General features: G+C 43.1%; 1 protein-coding gene across 1 annotated transcript in view; it reads left to right on the forward strand.

Moving 5' to 3' along the window:
- The window catches only part of fbn1 (fibrillin 1), a 71,154-nt gene that overhangs the window by 8,694 nt on the left and 43,714 nt on the right, over positions 1-18,746 (forward strand). The window contains exons 6-21 of the mRNA XM_008276079.1: positions 124-219; positions 6,839-7,036; positions 8,025-8,150; positions 10,231-10,356; positions 11,497-11,649; positions 11,749-11,985; positions 13,247-13,399; positions 13,481-13,600; positions 13,689-13,814; positions 14,646-14,768; positions 15,782-15,904; positions 17,119-17,271; positions 17,789-17,842; positions 17,929-18,054; positions 18,147-18,272; positions 18,357-18,476. Of these exons, the coding sequence (XP_008274301.1) occupies positions 124-219; positions 6,839-7,036; positions 8,025-8,150; positions 10,231-10,356; positions 11,497-11,649; positions 11,749-11,985; positions 13,247-13,399; positions 13,481-13,600; positions 13,689-13,814; positions 14,646-14,768; positions 15,782-15,904; positions 17,119-17,271; positions 17,789-17,842; positions 17,929-18,054; positions 18,147-18,272; positions 18,357-18,476 (2,160 nt within the window). The remainder of the gene's footprint in view (positions 1-123; positions 220-6,838; positions 7,037-8,024; positions 8,151-10,230; positions 10,357-11,496; positions 11,650-11,748; positions 11,986-13,246; positions 13,400-13,480; positions 13,601-13,688; positions 13,815-14,645; positions 14,769-15,781; positions 15,905-17,118; positions 17,272-17,788; positions 17,843-17,928; positions 18,055-18,146; positions 18,273-18,356; positions 18,477-18,746) is intronic.

An 18,746-nucleotide genomic window follows, 5' to 3' on the forward strand; every position in this document is an offset into this window, starting at 1 on the left:
TTCATAACCGAAACAAATGATGGCGAAAAACATAAAACCCCAAACCAGAAATTTACTTCTGAGTAGCTCACAGCACCGTCCTCGTCCTGCGTCATTGATCGTTTTTCTCTTTTTCCCCTCCAGCGGTTTGTGAAAACGGCTGTCTGAATGGAGGAAGGTGTGTGGCTCCCAACAGATGTGTGTGCACCTACGGCTTCACCGGCGCTCAGTGCGAGAGAGGTAACGAGTGCCACACTGCAGCGCTCAGCATTTCTTCCCACTCATCTTACATCACACTGTCTCTGTGCTCCACATTCACTACTGCTGAAATGGTTCCCAAAGCCACACGTGCTGCTTCTGCGAAAACGTGACTCGATGTTGAATGGCGGTTGTTTTTTGTGACTGAAGATAATTCCTGCTTAGTCATGCCGCCGGCTCCAGGAATGTGGTTTGTTGTGGAACATTTGCATGTCAAGCCTGAGCTCAGAAATGACCATTATTTTCCACATCTGCTCTGAAACAACGCTCTGGGGAATGTAATGTCTTTCTAAATGTGCGCTGTTTGTTAACTGAAGACCTCCCAACCTCTTGTGGTTGCTCTTTGGCACATGTGAGCAAAGGCTCCAAAGTATACAAGCACACGCAAACCGAGGGGGCAGCCTGAGCTGCGTTTGGGCGAAATATATGTTGGCGTGTGTGAATGTGTTTCGTGCTGCAGGTCTGTGACAGCGGTGACCTTTAGGGGTCAAAGTTGTGACCCTGTTAAACAAATATTTGGATTGGCAGCCGAGCTCTTAATTAGCAACGTCCCTTTTAATGAGGCCATGCTCCAGAGGCCTGTCAATCGGGTCTGGCTGAGGATGTGTCCTTTGGTTTACTTTAGTGTGTTTCCCAAGCTCTGCAACTAATCAGAACTATCTGGTTGCTTGGTGGTTTAGGCCTTATCTGCTGACACACGTTTCTGCATGGGCCGACTTTGGTTTTTTTCTTTTTCCTATTGAAGTTTGGCCAGAAGAAGTCAAGTTAAGAATTAACATAAGAATTTCGCAAAGAAACCTTCTGCTGCCATGCCTAGCACAGTGATCTCTGACGTCGTAGTTGTGTACAAGCAAAGTATCTGGTTTTAAAACTTTGATTCGCTGTGCAGGATGACGAGAGCGCAAACAGGCCACTCAGTGTCAGCTGCTTCATGAATGGTAGTTTTTCTTCTACTATAATGATATGTGTCTTTGTATGAGTGAAACAGGCATATTTTTGTTATTTGCCTGGGAACAGCTACTTGGAGACCAGCCTCCGTCTTCAGCTTTTGTCTTAACACAGCATATTGTGATATCCATTTGTGTCATTATGTGCTGCTGTTTTAATGAAATCTAAGTTTTAGATATACCTGTGCTGGCTGATGCAGGGTGTTATTTTATAGTGCTGATCAGACAGATCAAGTGTTTGACATCGATCATCTCGTAACAATGCAATGTTCTTCTGAGAAACCTTGAGTTCTGGTATTCATGTGGATGCTGCTTTGACACATAATGCCCAACCTTCTGAATGCAAGCAGCATAACATGCTCTGCCACGCTGTAAAAACTGCTCAGGAACAGCTCAAGGAACACGATAAAGAGCAAAACAGCTACAACCCACAAGACCCAAGGAATTTACTGTCAGCATCCTGGTGCCAAACACCACAAGAACACATCCAGTGGTCTGAGTCTAAGAGCTGTTTTGGCAGCACAAAGGTGGCCTACACATTTTAGGCAGGTGGTTTTAATGTTGTGACTGATGTCAGTATTTGGTAGAATGTTAGTTGATTGACAGATAAATAGTCGGCAACAGTTTTCAGTCATTTATTCAGCGAAAAGTATCAAATATTTTCTGCTTCCAGCCTTTCAGTTGATGTTGATGATGTGCAGCTTGTTCTGTTTTGTGTTATTGTTACTTGAATATCTTCAGTTTTGGACAGTTGCTTCGTCAAATCAAGCAATTTGAAGATGTCATGTTTGGGATTTGGGTGAATAAACAACTTGGCAACACAAGCTGGCAAACTGGGAAAATATTGTTTATTTCACCAAATGAAAAGAAAGAAACAAGATTTGCAGTTGGTGGTTTGACTGGTGAAATGGCAGCAGCAAGCTTTCCCGACATGTCAGGCACTGAGGACTGGTGTTGTCGAATATTTTTGATTAAATGCTATCAGTACATTTGATTTACTTTTCAATCAAGAAAGTTCCAATCAATACAGAGAATAGTCAGCAATCAATTTGGAATCCTGCATGCAGTGTGTCCGCCTCATGGCCCTTCGTTTTGCATGTGGTCACGTCTAGAGGGGCAGAGAATGTGGGCTGATGGATACAGTGGCGTTTTGGGTTAAGTTACTTTCACTGGAATTTCCTTGGCTGGGATCCATCACCTCCCAAGGGAAAGTCATTGTGCCCTCACATAAATACAAGCACATGCATGAAGCCCATGTGTACACACACCCCACACGATTTTTAATGCAGTTTACAGAACCGTGCCCCATTATGGCTTGATCTTATCACATTAGCAAAAGCACGAGGTCTCCGCAAACATTGCGGGCTGTGAGGTTTTTCTTGGACATGGAAATATTTCGGTGCTATTGGGGTCAACAGCGTGAGCTACTGGGTGACTTTGAGCTGCCAAAGTGACTGGTGATCTGCTGACCAGTGGTCCCATCACAAGGCACAGCTGATTGCAGGGGAAATGTCGCCCTGGTACATCAACATGCTCTTTGTTGGTTGCAAATGTGATTTAGGCTGGAATGTGGAATCGGTGAGATCTCCTACTGATTGCATGCAGGGCTCTTTATTTTTTTTTTGCTCCTGCTTGCAGAGTCATTTAGGCACGGAGCAATAAAGTCGAGCTTTCGCTATGACGCCATTGAGTTCACTTGGGATGATGGTGAAAGACTGGCCTGAAACGTGGCAACACGTGAGTTACACAGTCAATAAGTCAGCAGCGAGAGCACAACAGGGAAGTCGGTCAGCCAGCTGAGGGGCTCTCTTGTTTCTTAATGCGTCGCTGACTTTCCCCCTATCAGGCTCTGTCCTGCTGCGAATCTCAGTAGGAAGATCACCAAGTGTGTGTGTGTTTGAGCTCAACTTGTTCCTCCTGGGAGGATGGAGAAGTCGGCTGATAGGGAAGACCCCACCCATATATATATATATGACCCCGTAACAGATGCAAGGAAACACACACACACACACACACACACACACACACACACACACACACACTAAACATATGCATACACAAATACATGTTTCCAAATTACGCATATGTTAAAGGAAAGCAAGGTGCATATAGGGAGCACCATCTGCAAAGGGGGAACACCGAGAAAGGGCGGATATGGAAAAACTGGACTGATTTTTGTGTGTGTGTTTGTGTGTGTGTGGGTGTGTACATGCATTTTGGAGTTAATCCAGAAAAGTCTTTTGACCCACTTCCCGGCGTCCTTCCGTCCTGTTCACCCCGATACTGTATGCTGTGCACTGGTCATGGAGGAAGCCAGTGTTTCTATTGTGTTACGAAAAGCACCTTGACACAAAAATTAAACCGCTTTGCTAATGAGAGTCAACACTCTGCTCCCGTATTATTTACTGAGGCGGCTACTCTCGTATCCGTTCAAAAGTGGAGCAGCAAAGCAGAAACAAGGGCAACATTTTTTCGTAATTTTTTGTGTGTGTGTGTGCTTTGAGATCATCGCTGGCTGCGGATGAGGGGTTGGGACATCGCCTGATATTCTGTGTGTGTGCTTGAGTGTGTTTGTGTGTGAACACGTGCGATTACTCCCAGATGTACAGGACATGGGTGGATCCCCACAGCTGTATGCAGTTCACAGAGAGACAGCGAGATGACGGATGAAATGACACCATTTTCACCCTACAGCTGTCTGCCTCTCCCTGTTTACCTCAGCTGACTGTTTAAGTGCGGCGCTTGTGTTTGCTTTATTGCCTTTTTTTTCTTCTTTTTTAGTGCTGAGCTCTCACACACAAAAGAGCTGTAATAAGCAGGTACTTTGTCAGATGATGCATGTGTGGCACCCTGACAGTAATAAGACATAAACCTTAATCTAATGAAAAGAGAAACTTGAGTTATTTACACCGTCTGCTGCTCTCAGCTTACGCGGGCGCCACATGAAAACTTTCCATAGCTCCTGTAATTACTTTTCCGATATACAGTGTGTTGCTTTGTTGTTGTAGGTAAGGCGCATAATGTAGGGTTTGAGTAGATACAGGAGATAGCTGGCGGAAGCTGAGCACTTTTTGAAAAGAACTGCTCAAGTAAAAGAAAAAACACAACAATGGTAAAATATTCTGTTGAAAGCAAAAGCATTCAGAAAATTTGAGGAAAAGTGCACAAGACTCAGCAGAAAATGCCCCACTGGCAGCAGCTTTTATTGTGATACGAATCTCGTCAGCGCCTTTCATCTGAAATCACTTGCAAAATTAAAACCGTTCCTGTCTGCTAAAGATTCAGATGCCAAAGATCATGCTTTTTCTCCCCACTTCTCTCTTTGTAGGAATCAGCCTTATCTCCCCTGCAGCTGGTTCAAAATGCAGCAATCTGGTGCCAAGAGCAGAGACCATATCTCCCCTGTCCTGGCCTCTCTTTACTAGTTACTACTGAAAGATAAAATTGGTTTTAAGTTTCTTTTATTGCCCGTGTGTTGTATCTCTGTAGCACTTGTCTGTCGCTGGACCTCCAGACCCTACAGATCACGCAACCTGTTGAAAGTTTGCCACTCGCCTAAAGACCTTCCACTTCCATTGCTACCTTTAAAGATCTTTTGTTGAGCCTTTCTGTAATTCTGAAGACACGACTGACCGCACTCCTGTTGTGTTTGTGGCTTTATCCAGACAGTCTGTGCTTTTATGATGCAGAATTCCTGGTGTATTTTCCTGCGACCGTCCCATTTATTCTCTCTGCAAAGTGCTGGGGTCAGCGTTTCTTGTTGTTAAAATTTTCCCATAAGTAAATCAACTCGACAAATTTGTATCTGTTGGGTAAATATGAAACCCGGTTAGTTTTTTTTTAGTCGAAGCCTGGAAACAGGAGGCAACATTTTTCCTGGCTCCGTCTGAAGGTAACGTATTCCTCCCTACCTGCACCTCTAAACGCTCACTAATTAACAGTAATAAAATGAAGTGTTAAGACAACCAGTTGCTGTTTTACTGGGTGTTATGTGCAAGAATATTGAGGACAGACGGAGATTTAGACAGCGGCAGACTGTCTGTTATTTTTCTTTACGCTGCTGCTCGCTAACTGACGGCTGGAGTTGGCTTCATTTGTCTTACAGTCACGAGAGCAGCATCGATTCTCCTCCTTTAACTCCAGGTCAGTAGGTGACGAAGCGTATATCCTGCATTTTTGAGTTATTTCTACAAGATTTCTTTACGAGTAGTGCTGCAATAAGTCGTGGTCGTCGTGGTACGGTGTGATATGAGCTGGATTTACTATATGTGAGTAGTGACAAAATCTAGTCCTGAAAAGTCATCCAGAGTACTTCAACTCTGTACTTCAATAAATGCACTTAGTTACTTTTCCGCCTCTTGTTGGACGGAGAACTAGACAAAGAATCAAAAGCATTTGGTCTCCAGTAGAGGCTGAGCAGGAGGGAGTGAGCAGGAGAAAGAGAGATGACCCAGTTCTGTTTCACACAGTGCTGGTGCCAGAGGCAGAGAGACCGTGGAGGCTGCGGTGCACGTGACGGGTCTGGGCTGGGCCCCGGTCCACACGGGAAACGCACAATGTCTCGTTTGTTTTAAACGACTGCGCTGTTGGAACTGGTCTCCTTCTTTCCTCTCGCTGTCTGTTGTCTGCTGTGAAATGTGGAAATGATTTTTGCCTTTGGATTGTGTCCAGATTCTTTTGGGAGTGATGCGTTTCTCTCTCTCACTCTCTTGCTCTCTCTTGCCTTCTCTCTGTCCCTATCTGTCTGTGTTTCACCACCTTCCAATCCCCTTCACCTGATAAAATTCGGCGATCTTGTTGAGTCCGTGGGGAGTTTGCAACTAAGGAGTGGCGTTTGGAGAGAGAATGCAGTGAGGGAACGAGGTTTAAACCAGTGAGAACAGAGTTGAAGAATGTTGATGGAGGGACTTTCTTCACACTTTTGTATTTATTATAGGCAATTTGATTTTAATTCTAAGCTGCTGTAGCTAGTGTGGAAATCACCTACTGTATTCCATAGACACGCCCTCCCTGTTCGCATCTGCTGGCCTTTGAGATTAATGACCTATTCTTTACATTGTGTTCGATCTAGCTACATATTTAATGTGCTATTTTCTCCTGAAGACAACACAGATGACTAAACAGCCAGCCATCACTTAATATGTCCACCAGACTGATTTTTCATTGTCTGGGTGTCCTTGCTGGTGTCCATTACAGCCGCCCACACAACTTTAAAAGGTTTTCCAGACCTCTTCCCTATCTGTTTTTTTTCTACCACACACACACTAGGTTACAACGCACCTGAGAGCCAGACCGATTAAAATGCCAGGAACAGACAATGCATTCTTTATGGAGTGTGTTACTGTCCGCTCTGTAGCACTTTCATCACATGTAACGTAAGCGTGTTGTAGATGTCATGCAAAATTACATTCAGTTTGAGTGTTTCCGTTTGCGTGTGCCAGACAGCCACTCAACCGTTGAATTAAGTTCATGTTCTGGGTTTCAGCCGTGGCTCTAAATGTCTTAATCACAGTTTTGGTCCAAAATGTTTCACATAATTCACAACATTAACATTTTTAACTGGCTACCCAGTCTTGTAACCTGCTTTATTTTTGCAATGTGATTGTTCTGGACATAAAAAGACACCTACTGAATCTCCGGGTTTGCCTCTGCAGACTACCGCACCGGGCCATGCTTTGCCTCGGTCAATAACCAGATGTGTCAGGGCCAGCTCACAGGGATTGTGTGCACAAAGACTTTGTGCTGCGCCACAGTGGGACGAGCGTGGGGTCACCCCTGTGAGATGTGCCCAGCCCAGCCTCACCCCTGCCGAAGAGGGTTCATACCAAACCACCGCACCGGGGCGTGCCAAGGTAAAGTCTGTTCCTCAGTGTCTCTGTCTGTCTTTCTGTTTTTGTATCTTTCTTCCTCTCTGTCGCTCTCCCTCCCCTCTCTTTCTTTGCTGCCTCTGTCCTTTCTGGCCATTTTAACTCCTTCTCCCTCCTTGTCTGCCTTCACCCCTCTCCCTCTGTCATCCCCTCATCTCTACCCACCATCCCCTCTGCAGAGGATTAGTTCTAATTGGGTTAAATTGGGGTGGGTGGCAGTGCCTCCCACATGTGTATGGAATGCCCGCAGACACCCGCTGTGGTGCGACTGTCAGAGTCAGTAACACGGGTCATTGGCGGTGCCACGTGGGAGAGCTCATTTCTGGTAACACGGCCCTGAGTCTGCCTGCTCCAGACCCAACAACATCAGAACCTCTGCAGGGGAGGCGGACCTGAGCCAGGGCCCAGAGGAACACGGAGTTCTCTGGGACTGCATCAGGTCACAGCCTCCTGCAGGTTTTCAGCCTGAGACCTGCATTTTCGTCTGTCAGAGTCATTAAATGAATTTAATTTAGTCATCAGCATAAGGTAACAGATTTCAAACTTGGACAAACCCGGCGCTCTGGGTCAACTCACTAATGACGTCATAGCGTCCCTCCTTTGAAAGCATATGTTCATGTACAGTAGTCATTGCATGTGATCTCAGCTCTAACCTTCTGTTTCGCTTTCCATTTTGTATTTGCCTCAATCTTTCTATCTTTTTCTTGGTCTACTTGGCTTCAGTTTCTGTCCCTCCAGCAGGAGACATTCCTTTCCCTCCTTCTCTTTTCGCTTGTCACTCTGTTGATCTCATGAAAGTCAGACCCAGTTTCTATCTATGCACATTTGAGGGTGTTCAGTGTTTGTTGCCCCTGTACTGAGTTTATTTTACAGTCTCTGCATCATTTGTCTTGTTTTGTACATCAAAGGATTCCTATATCTGTTCTCATGCATGCATTAGGTTGTGTAATAATTGTTTGCTCTGTATGTACAGATGTGGATGAGTGCCAGGCCATCCCTGGCATCTGCCAAGGAGGAAACTGCATCAACACAGTGGGATCCTTTGAATGTAAATGCCCCGCTGGGCACAAGTTCAACGAGGTCTCACAGAAATGTGAAGGTAAGGATCAAGCTTTCATTGTGAGCTTGAATGACAGAGTAGACTAAAAAAATATTTTAAAAGTTCCTAAAAGTTAAGAGCGCTCAAAGCCACATCCGCCTAGATGTGGTTAACTTCACCTCAGTCATGGCGTTCTGATTATTACTTTGTGGGGAAAGACCACACATAAGCCACTTTTTGCCCTTCCCTTGAAACAAGTTTAATTAAACCAAAGCAGCACTCAGCTTTCTCTCAGCAATCCTGTGTAACACTTAATTTTGACGCTTGAAAGAAATGCTGGTGTTAAAGGAGGTTTTTTTCCTCTATTTGTATGTTAAAGACTATGGAACTTTGGAAAGACGAAAAATCTCACTTGCACAAAAGACAAGAGCTCACAGTTTAACTGACTGCATTTAAGGGGTTTGCTGCTACAACCTTACTTAGTCTAGTATGATCAGTAGTAAATTTTATGCAAATATATATATTTTTTAACACACATCATTGACTCACCTTTCTGACCTATGACTCCTCTCCGCAGCAACATTTCTTTAGCTAAATGAAAAACACTAGTTTAGTAATACTCATCTGTAGCCAACATGGCTGCTGGTCAGTAAAATCCAAATGGCCTTGCTCTAAAACAGTTTATCAGGCAAATATGTCAGGAAAGTTTATGCTGATGTGTAGTTTTGAAAAGATAATTTTCTCTCAGCTGGGGATCCTAATTATCAGCTTCTGACTGATTTTCAGAATTCTTAGGTCATATTTTTTTTCATTTTTTTTTCTAAACCCTAAGGGGTTTCTGGCACATTTAACTCATTCACTACCATGGCTAGAAGTAAATAGAGCTGAATAATGCCGTTTTTGCAGCATAGCAAAGTTGTTGTTTTTTTTCAAAGGTAATTTTCTTTAATTTTAATTTTAATTTTCCTGGAAAAAAAAGCAAACAAACAAACAAACAAACAAACAAAAAAAAAAAGCAGAATCAGTAGCACAGCAAGTATCAACAGGTGTAACCAGTGCTGGGAAAAAATATTGATCAACATCAAAATAGATATTTTTCTACTTACATTTTATTTACTTTCTATATTTTGTCTTTTCTGCTCTGTGTAAACACAGCCTGCAGTTCAGCCTAGTTCAGCAAATTTTCCGTGATTTGTTTTGTCACGTGTAAATTGGTTTTAGCTAGGTCTCTTAGAGCTTCTCAGTTGTGCCATGGAATGCAGTTTTTTTTTTCCAATTTAATTATTTTTTTTTTTTTACAAGATCTGGTTAGTTTAAATGCTTTATTTTTTAGCAGTTAAAAAAAATAAAACATAGGAAATAGTGAGTTTGATGAAATACCGCACTTTCAAGCACAAATTTGCTTAATTTTCCTGACAGAACCACATGTCACATGAGATTAGTTCGAGGTCTGTCAGAAAGTTGAAAATCCCCAAATTTTTGTTGTTTTTACAGTTTCTGTCTCTAATCAATAATGTAATTTTGGCATTTTTTTCAACAAAAACATTCCTTTCAAAGCTGTTGGCCAGCTGAGGGGTTCACAGGGTTAAATGTGGCCACTGAGGGACTCGCAATATGTTTAATGTTTGTGGCTAAAAAATCTTTAATAAATGCTCTCTCCTTGCATCACTTCTATTCCCCCACAAATAAAGGGCCACAGTTAGCCTGTGAATAATATTGGCTTATTAAGACATGAATATGACAATTTCCAGACCAAGTTTAACTCTGGTGAAACAGACTGAGCAAAGTTTTCTGGCACTCATTTGCAGAGTAAAATATGTGCTATTTTATGCCCAGAAATAATTGCCGGAAAACTTCTGGACTGTGTAAAAGACATTTCAAACGGGTATAAGTTACAGTGCATTTCTTAACAGACTTTGTGTCTGATGATGTGCACTTGGTGGTTAACGGTGCTAACAGAAGAGCAGCTATGGAGGCCCCTGCATTTAATATCCTGTGACAATGCCTTATTTCCATTGTCACTGCCAACATGTGCTCCAGTCCTGAAGACATTCACATTTAAAGTTAGTTTCCAGTTTATTCACTTTCATTGACAGTTATGATTACAATGCATTCCTCTCTTCACCTCTCTTCTCTTTAGATCTGGACGAGTGTTCAAACATTCCAGGTCTTTGCGGTGTGGGTGAATGCTCAAATACTGCTGGCAGCTACTTCTGCAAGTGTCCTCAGGGATATTACACCAGTGTGGATGGATCCAGGTGTATAGGTGAGTCCCCTGCATTGTGTTTGCTTTGGTTTGTTGTTACTAGGATAGATAAAATATGAGACAGTTGAGCTAAAAAAGAAAAAAAGAAAAAGAGTGCCGTTTCATTCTCTTTCCTTTTTCCACCCCATTTTGATTCCTCCGCCTTTATGCCTGGCACTGAGAGCAGAAAGAACTGAAATCTGTCCAACGTTCCAGCTGGTAGAATTTAGGTCAGTAGTTGCTTGTTTCTAGTTCCACAACAATGAGCTATATTCTCTTCGAGCTGAGACGTGATGAGAGAACTCCAGTGAACTCCTCTCGAGCTCAGGTGACTTTGTTTTTTGACATCACGGCTGGAAGAAGTGAAATGTACGTGCATCTATTCACGAGGACAGTGCAGTGCGTGCATGGGTGTCATTGAACAGTCCACATCCTGGGAGGTTGATAAGAGTCCGTGCGTTCACACGCCCACATGATCACCAGAAAAGCCTGTAAAGCTCCCCTAGTTCAGCACAGTTTCACCCGAAAACAGACGAGGAAAGAATTTAGGTCAGAAAAGTCCATTAGATGTACATGCGCATATACTCACAAGTGCATGCATACACACACAAACATATGCAAACACACGCTCGCATTACCCCCCAGGAGAGCATGTTTGTGAGGAAGGAATGTCTGAGTGTTTCGTTCCAGAAAACTGTTGCTCCAAACATTTTAGTCTGTTTCCCATGCAGTACTATACTAGCCTCGCCTCTTAAGGGCCCGACTGTTTTACCTCCAACCGGCTCTATGCGTGCCTGACATCTTGTCGAACTTAACCAAGCAATCAGCGGTGTAGCCTGTCAGTTTCTCCACATGAATGCCCTGGATGGGCTGGGTGTGAAACAAGACATGATATATTTATGTTAATAGGCAACCTGAATGTGAGTCATGCTGGTGCACGGTGCCAGAAACTGCGGGACGAAGGAAAAGGTTCTCATAAATAGGAAATGATGACTATTAGAAGTGGCTTCCATCTTCCAAATGATGGAAAATCTGAAGTAACAACAGTGATCTTTTGATTGTACTTGTGCCAGTTTTCTTGCTTTTCATGCAGACAACACATGCCATATTCCATATAGCACGGCTGGTTTCACTGACGTCAAACTGTGCTGTTTCCCACAGATGCTCGCGGTGGGTACTGCTACGCTAGCCTGCTGAACGGGCGCTGCGCCAACCAAAACACGCAGCTGTTGACCAAAATGCAGTGCTGCTGTGATAGTGGACGCTGTTGGTCCGACGGTTCCACCCCTGAAATGTGCCCCATTCGCGGAACAGGTGGAGTGGCCATCACATGTCTTCAAATTTTCATCTTTATGTCTCCGTGTCGCCATACTGAGCTAACATCCCACTACTTTTCACATGTGCTAATTTCAGAGGAGTACCAGAAACTGTGCATCCAGATACCTGATGGGAACGGTGGAGGGCTGGTACCTGGTCGTCCAGACATCCCTGGCGTCTACCCATTTCCATATCCTCAACCTCCTGGGCAGGGTCCTGGAGTAATTCCTGGTCAGCCTCCTCTGCACATTCCTAGAGTTCCTGGTGAAATTCCCATCCAGATTCCAGATCCAAGACAATACCCAGAACCATTTCCAGGACAACCTCCACCTGGTACAAAGCTACTTTCTGCTAATGTTTGGTTTGCGTGTTTAAATGATGTGCATCAAATTAGCTCATAACACATATTTTGTGGTCTAACTCAGTAGATGTGCTGTGGTCAGCCTCCGATTGCTACCCATTGATCTTTTGCTGACATCAAAATCCCAAGTTTGAGCAAGAACAACCTGCACCTTTAAACCAGCGAGCTACATGTTAAGGTCTTGGCACTTATTAAACCCCCAAATCAAAATGACATATTTTCTAATTTTAATTTTGAAATATTTTTTCAATGAAGATGCTCTCTTTAGACATAAAAATGGCTCAGATGTAATTTTGCACTGTTCCCTCTCCTCAAAAAGTGCCAAATTGTTTTAGCTACATAAAAGCAGATTGTAATAGTGGAGTAATCCAGTTACGCGAGGTCAAGACGGAGACCCGACCCTGCAAGTTGAGGGGATTGTTACATATGGACCCCGACTGTCTGAATCGTGTCTTTGAGATGGTCAATGTATGCTGCAGTTTCAAGGTTCAAATGCTCAGCCCATGGTTCCTAATGCTTATTGGGTCATGCATATAAAATACATGTTAACAAGGTAAAAGTATTGTTTTCACAGGATGGGCTCTTTAATAATGGAAAACACTGACAGCTGCTGCAAAGATATTCAAAGATTTTGTGCAGAATATGTCCTTTTTAAAAGAGCCTTTGCAGGAACAGTAATGACCAGAGCCATGTGCAGAATCTTATCTGCAATAAAATGGAAAGCATTTTTCAAGAGACCTTCACAGAGATTAGGCTTCTAAGAAAGAAGAAAAGCAATTTCTTACCTTATTGAGAAGCCAGTGGCTAATGAGATGATAATACAGTGTAAATGTAGTGTGCAGATAGGTCCAACAATGCAAAGCTACATGCTTATGAATTCCATTTTGCTTGTGCATGCAGGTGAGATGTGACTTTTCTGATACTACTAACTTGTCCTACTGTATATACATAATCAGTGTGCTATGAATGGCACCTAAATTATCTGTTAAACAAATGTCTTACAAACAAAGATGCCAGACTAAATCTCTTCTAGTTAGTATACTATCAAACGAAGCAGAGGTGTATTCTTCAAGATAAAATTTCGTGATTTCTTTGTTTTCTTTTTTTTTTCCCCGATTTTTTATTTTCAAAAAGAACAAACATAAATGAACAAGTTAGCAAAGTTGGTCCATACATAAAAAAGAGGATTTCCTGATTTCTTTAATGATGTATGTATGCGATTGCTTCCTTCAGGCCCGAGTATCATCCAAACCCAGAATATCACCAACATGTGCCAGGCCTACCGCAACCTCTGCCTGAATGGCAGGTGTATCCCAATGCCGGGCAGCGGATATCGCTGTGAGTGCAACATGGGGTTCAAGTTGGATGGACGGGGAGAGTGCATCGGTGAGTATGGAGAGATTAAAGGACAAGTTTCCTCAACACCAGACTGAAGGAGGTTTTTTGAACTTCTTGTTTGCTCTGCAGATGATGACGAATGTGAAAGGAGCCCTTGTGCACACGGAGAATGTGTGAACACCCCTGGGTCTTACATCTGTCAGTGTCCTGCTGGATTCCAGTCCACTGCAACCAGGACAGAGTGCCGAGGTTTCACATGCACACCAACATGCACGCGCGCACACATTTTTAAAGAGTGTTTTTGTACTTATTGTGCCATCATGCGTCTTTCTGCTAGATCTGGATGAGTGCGTGGCCAACGGTCGGATCTGCAACAACGGCCGCTGCGTGAACACTGAAGGCAGCTTCCACTGCGTCTGCAACGCTGGATTTGAAATTTCACAAGACGGCAAAAACTGTCAAGGTCGGTCAAGTTCTGACATCTGCATTTGTAGAGTAGAGAGATATTTAAGGGGTAGTTTTCTTTAATACCACAGAACTTGTAATGTTGATGTTTAATGGACCGTGGATATATTGGAGGTAGTGATTTAATACTGATGCCTGTTGGAGGCATATACCATTTACTTTAAATGATCATGCTTGTGGTTTTGTGTGTTTCACCTCATTAACTATAATATATGTACTTTTATTTTACGACTAATCTTTTTTCGGATAACCTATACCATTGGTACTTGATTTTGAGCTTGCGGGCATTAATCTATTTCCATTCTTTAAGAGAACTCACAAATCTTGACAATTTGTGTTAGATGGGTAGTCCATTAAAATAAACTTTTTCAAAACCTCAAGAAGCCAGTATACTCCATCAAAACTGTGTGAATATGATGAGAGCCTCTTTTCCACTTATTTTCTATAACCTTTCCTTAACTATAGTATTGACAAATTGGAACGTGTGAAAGTTTCAACATTGAATATTTTGAAATGCTCTAGAGTGAATAAAAAGTCAAGCTCTTTCGTGTAAATTATCCTGATTCCTGTTTATCTTTGGGATTTCTGATGGTTTAATGCACCAAAGAGTGTTTTGAAAATAGTTTTTGCATTCATCTTTGAACTGCTCAGTATGACTTTGATTTTAACAATCAAGTTCTGTGACAATGTGATTATCAAGAGAGAGGTGAACTACACTGTAAACTCTATGAAAATTGTTGCTCCAGAACTAAAACATGCAAAACCACCATTTTGTGCCTTTAGCCAGTTATCTTTCATAAATCTATCTGTCATCTCTGTTCATCCACAGACCAAGACGAGTGTCTAATCAGGAACATGTGCCTCAATGGACTGTGTATCAATGAAGACGGCAGCTTTAAATGCATCTGCAAACCCGGATTCCTGCTTGACACCAGTGGACGCATGTGTGTAGGTGCGTTTGTCAGAAAGGCCACAAATTCTTACATCTGTACATTCACAAATCCACTGGCTACATCAGCAGAATATAATTCAAGACACTTTTGACCTGCATTTTTGGCTAGCTTGGAAGGTGGCTGCCTCTCTGGCATGTTAGTAATTCTGTTATGCGAGTCTTAGCAGCACAGGGCAAAAATCCCCCGAAAAGCCTTGGAAAAATCCCTTAGCATCCTGGCAGGCCAGCTGGATGTGGGGATAGTTGGGGCCCGCCTGTTTGAGATTCTTGCAGACAGCCTTCCCCAAACTTGTCTGTCTTTTCTTGTCTGAGAAAAGAGATCGGCCTTCTCTTGAACAAGACAATGCAGTAGACAACAACTGATCAGTCTGTTTTGACGCAGAGGAAACGATTATTGTCACAGGGAGCCTTAGATGGACTCAATCCATCGTCAAACTCTGCGTTTGTCTTGATTTCAGCTTCTCATCTGTAAGTTTTCATGACAGTTGTGATGCAGTTGTGAGAAAATCTCTCCACAGACGCTACACTGGTAAATATTTACCACCTAACCAGCAAACCACCAAATGTCCCGTACAGAACAGCCTTTTGCCATTTTGCACCACACGGCACCAGACGTTTGATCTCAGAGACACTGGCCTGGTTTAGTCACAGCAGAATAAATAAACAGGAGATCAGGGTGTGGGTGAAGTGCGCTAATGTATGCAGTCATTAATGAAATGTGTAGTCTGAAGGGGCCCCGGGGCCTCATCGTCTCTCTCACACACCCAAACAGAACACACACCATAGATAAACACGGAGTTATGTGCCATATCACTGTTCACGTAATTATCATAATTATTGCAGGGGGAAGGAGAAGAATGTTTTTGTAGTTGAGGTCATAAAACTAAAACGATACAGCGCTTTTGGTTTGAATTTTTTTGAGTGGATTAAGTGCTTTGATAACTACAGCTGTGTTTTAATTGACTGTAGCTTTCATTTTCCGTGTGAATGAATGATGTTGTATCCATTTCCAGACATTGACGAGTGTGAGACTCCAGGAATGTGCATGAACGGCCACTGCGTCAACACTGAGGGATCCTTCCGCTGCGAATGTATGGCTGGGATGGCAGTGGGCCTTGACGGACGAGTCTGTGTTGGTGAGTATTTGTATTTTGTTTCTTGGAGTGGTTTCTGGATACCACGGCAAACAGTCATTTCAAACAAATCTTAATTCAAAAGTACATTCCACTTTAGGTGACAAGAAACAGGAACACCCTCTATTTGTACCGAGCATGTCTGACTCATCTTAAAGTTTCTGTTCTCACACATAGAAGATAAAAAAAAAAGCTTCTTTACTAGAATTTATTACAGTGTCTTTGTTCATGAAGTTGACCCTCTGAACCCAAAGCAGTTTCTAGGCGTCACATTTTTGCTCCCTGTGGGTTCATTTTTCACTGCAGTATAAAGTCATGCACCTCTAGAAAACAGCACAGCTATGGCTAGGAGAGAGGAGAGAGAACTCAAAATGTCTTCTCAGCAGTATATCAAAGTTTTAATGCCATAAATCAGAAAAAAACAACAAAAAACAACAAAAAACAACGGACATGTGACACATGATTTGTCCAATGATTCCTATTGTTTTTGCATTTGCTGGCTATAATAAATGGTGTCATTACAAAAAAAAAACTTACTCGGGGTTCAGAGGGTTAATGAACTACTTTAGGCAAAACTTGGCTCCTCCAACTATCACTATCAACTGTACGGGTTTATATTTTTAGTGCATTCCAGCAGGTTTAGATGTCCATGTGTGTCTTTGACCCAACCAAGGACGAACGAACTGTCAGAATATTTGTCCCATTTTCTTTCAAATTTTGTTGTTTTGCCAAAATACTGAATGTAACAAAGTAGAGACTAATCCCATCATAACAAATGTTATCAGCAGCTCATCCTGTTAATCTGTTGCGACCCCATGCTCAGTATCATTAACAAACATGTTTCCCTGCCTTCTCGTGCTGCAGTCCCCCCGAGTGGCACTGAGCAGATCTGTTTATGCCTTTATTTGCAACATTCCGGCATTTCCCCAAATGACAATTCTTTGCGTATTGTGTGGGAAGTGTTGAAATGCTGTTGTTGGGTCTGGGTGAGTGTTCGTCAGAATGATATCAGTGCAGGAGAATGCCTCAAATCCCTGGATGTTATGGAGAAAAGAAGAACCATTTGTTTTGCCAGTGTTGTTGTTTATCAGGGCTGCTGACTCCTGCCTCCCTTCCTCTCTCTTCTCCGTCTGTCTCCTGCCTCCTTCAACATGTCTTTTCCCATGTCTGTTTCTCACACGCTGACAAACTATTTGTGTTGTTTTGCACCAAAACAGACACACATATGCGCAGTTCTTGTTACGGTGGCTACAAGCGAGGGCAGTGTGTTAGGCCTCTGTTTGGAGCCGTGACCAAGTCGGAGTGCTGCTGCGCCAGCACCGAGTACGCCTACGGAGAGCCCTGCCAACCCTGCCCACCACAAAGCTCTGGTACGGATATTCAAATCACTCCACCCTTTACGCATATAGAGCCACCTCCCGCCGCTTTACACACAGACACACACACACACACACGATTTAATTCAAAACACACCTGTCAAAGTCAAGATGAACGGATGAAACACTGACACACCGGCTTGGATTTCAGAAATGACAGAAGAAAAAGCGGTCACAAAGTCAAGTTGTTTGACAGGGACGCCCACAAGCATCGACAGCCTCCACAAACACACACACACACGCAGACACACACACGTCATCCAGTCACTTCTCATTAGTCTTGCCAATTAAAGTTTCTGTATCAAAAGACGCCAGAGCTGCACCACATTAAGAGACGGTTTTATATACATCTCGGCTAAATGAGAAAGCATGTAAATGGATAATGACATGGTATTAAATGTCTTGCTTTGAGAATTTCTTGGATTTTGGCAAATGTAATATTTTCCCCCCAAACGCTGTTATTTCTCCTTTTATCAGCCAAACCGTGCTGTTTGTGTGTGTTGTGTTGCAGCTGAGTTCCTGGCTCTGTGTCCCAACGGCGTCGGCATCACCGGCGATGGAAGAGGTAACATAGAAACCAAACACAGCAGTCTGAGGCAGTTATTGTGTTGAGATTTTTCTTATTCAACAGGTTGTTCTTTACCTCCTCAGATATTAACGAATGCGCCCTCGACCCGGACATCTGCCAGAACGGAGTGTGTGAGAATATGCTGAGGACGTACAAGTGCACCTGCAATGAAGGCTTCGAGGTGGACCTGACGGGCAAAAACTGTATTGGTAGGTGCACCGCTCCGCTGTATCCTAAAAATATCTTAAAATCCAGTTTGGGGAAAGTCGTCACGCCTCTCTGTGTGTTTGTTTGTCCTCAGACATCGACGAGTGTCTGATGAACCGGCTGCTGTGTGAAAATGGCCTGTGCAGGAACACACCGGGAAGTTTCACCTGCCAGTGTCCCAAAGGATACCTCTTTGATCCAGAGACAGACGTCTGCGAGGGTCAGAGGCTTGTTCAATCTGTTGTACATTCATCATCGCATGTTCTGTGTCTGAGATGCTCAATTTGAGTTTGTTTTCCCACAGATGTGAATGAGTGTGAATCCAGTCCCTGTATTAATGGAGACTGTGTGAACAGCCCAGGCTCCTTTGTGTGTTTGTGTTCAACGGGCAGCTCCCTGGACAGCACCGGCCTGGAGTGTATAGGTAAGTGATGTTGTGTGTATCTGACAGAATCACCAAAGCAATACCTTAATTTACAAAATGTTTGTTCAACGTGAAAACAATTCAAAACGTATATGGAAGAAAATCACAGTTGGCTCACTGTGGACTCATTTTTTACAGCAATATAAAGTCCTGCACCTCTATAGAAACAACACATCCATGGCTAGAAGTAGAGAGAACTTAAAATCTCTTTTGTGCAGAGTGCTACGGTCATAATGCCATAAATCATAACCAAAGAAAAAAAACAAAGTT

This window comes from Stegastes partitus, unplaced genomic scaffold (assembly GCF_000690725.1).
Source record: "Stegastes partitus isolate 25-593 unplaced genomic scaffold, Stegastes_partitus-1.0.2 Scaffold64, whole genome shotgun sequence".
Lineage (NCBI taxonomy): Eukaryota > Metazoa > Chordata > Actinopteri > Pomacentridae > Stegastes > Stegastes partitus.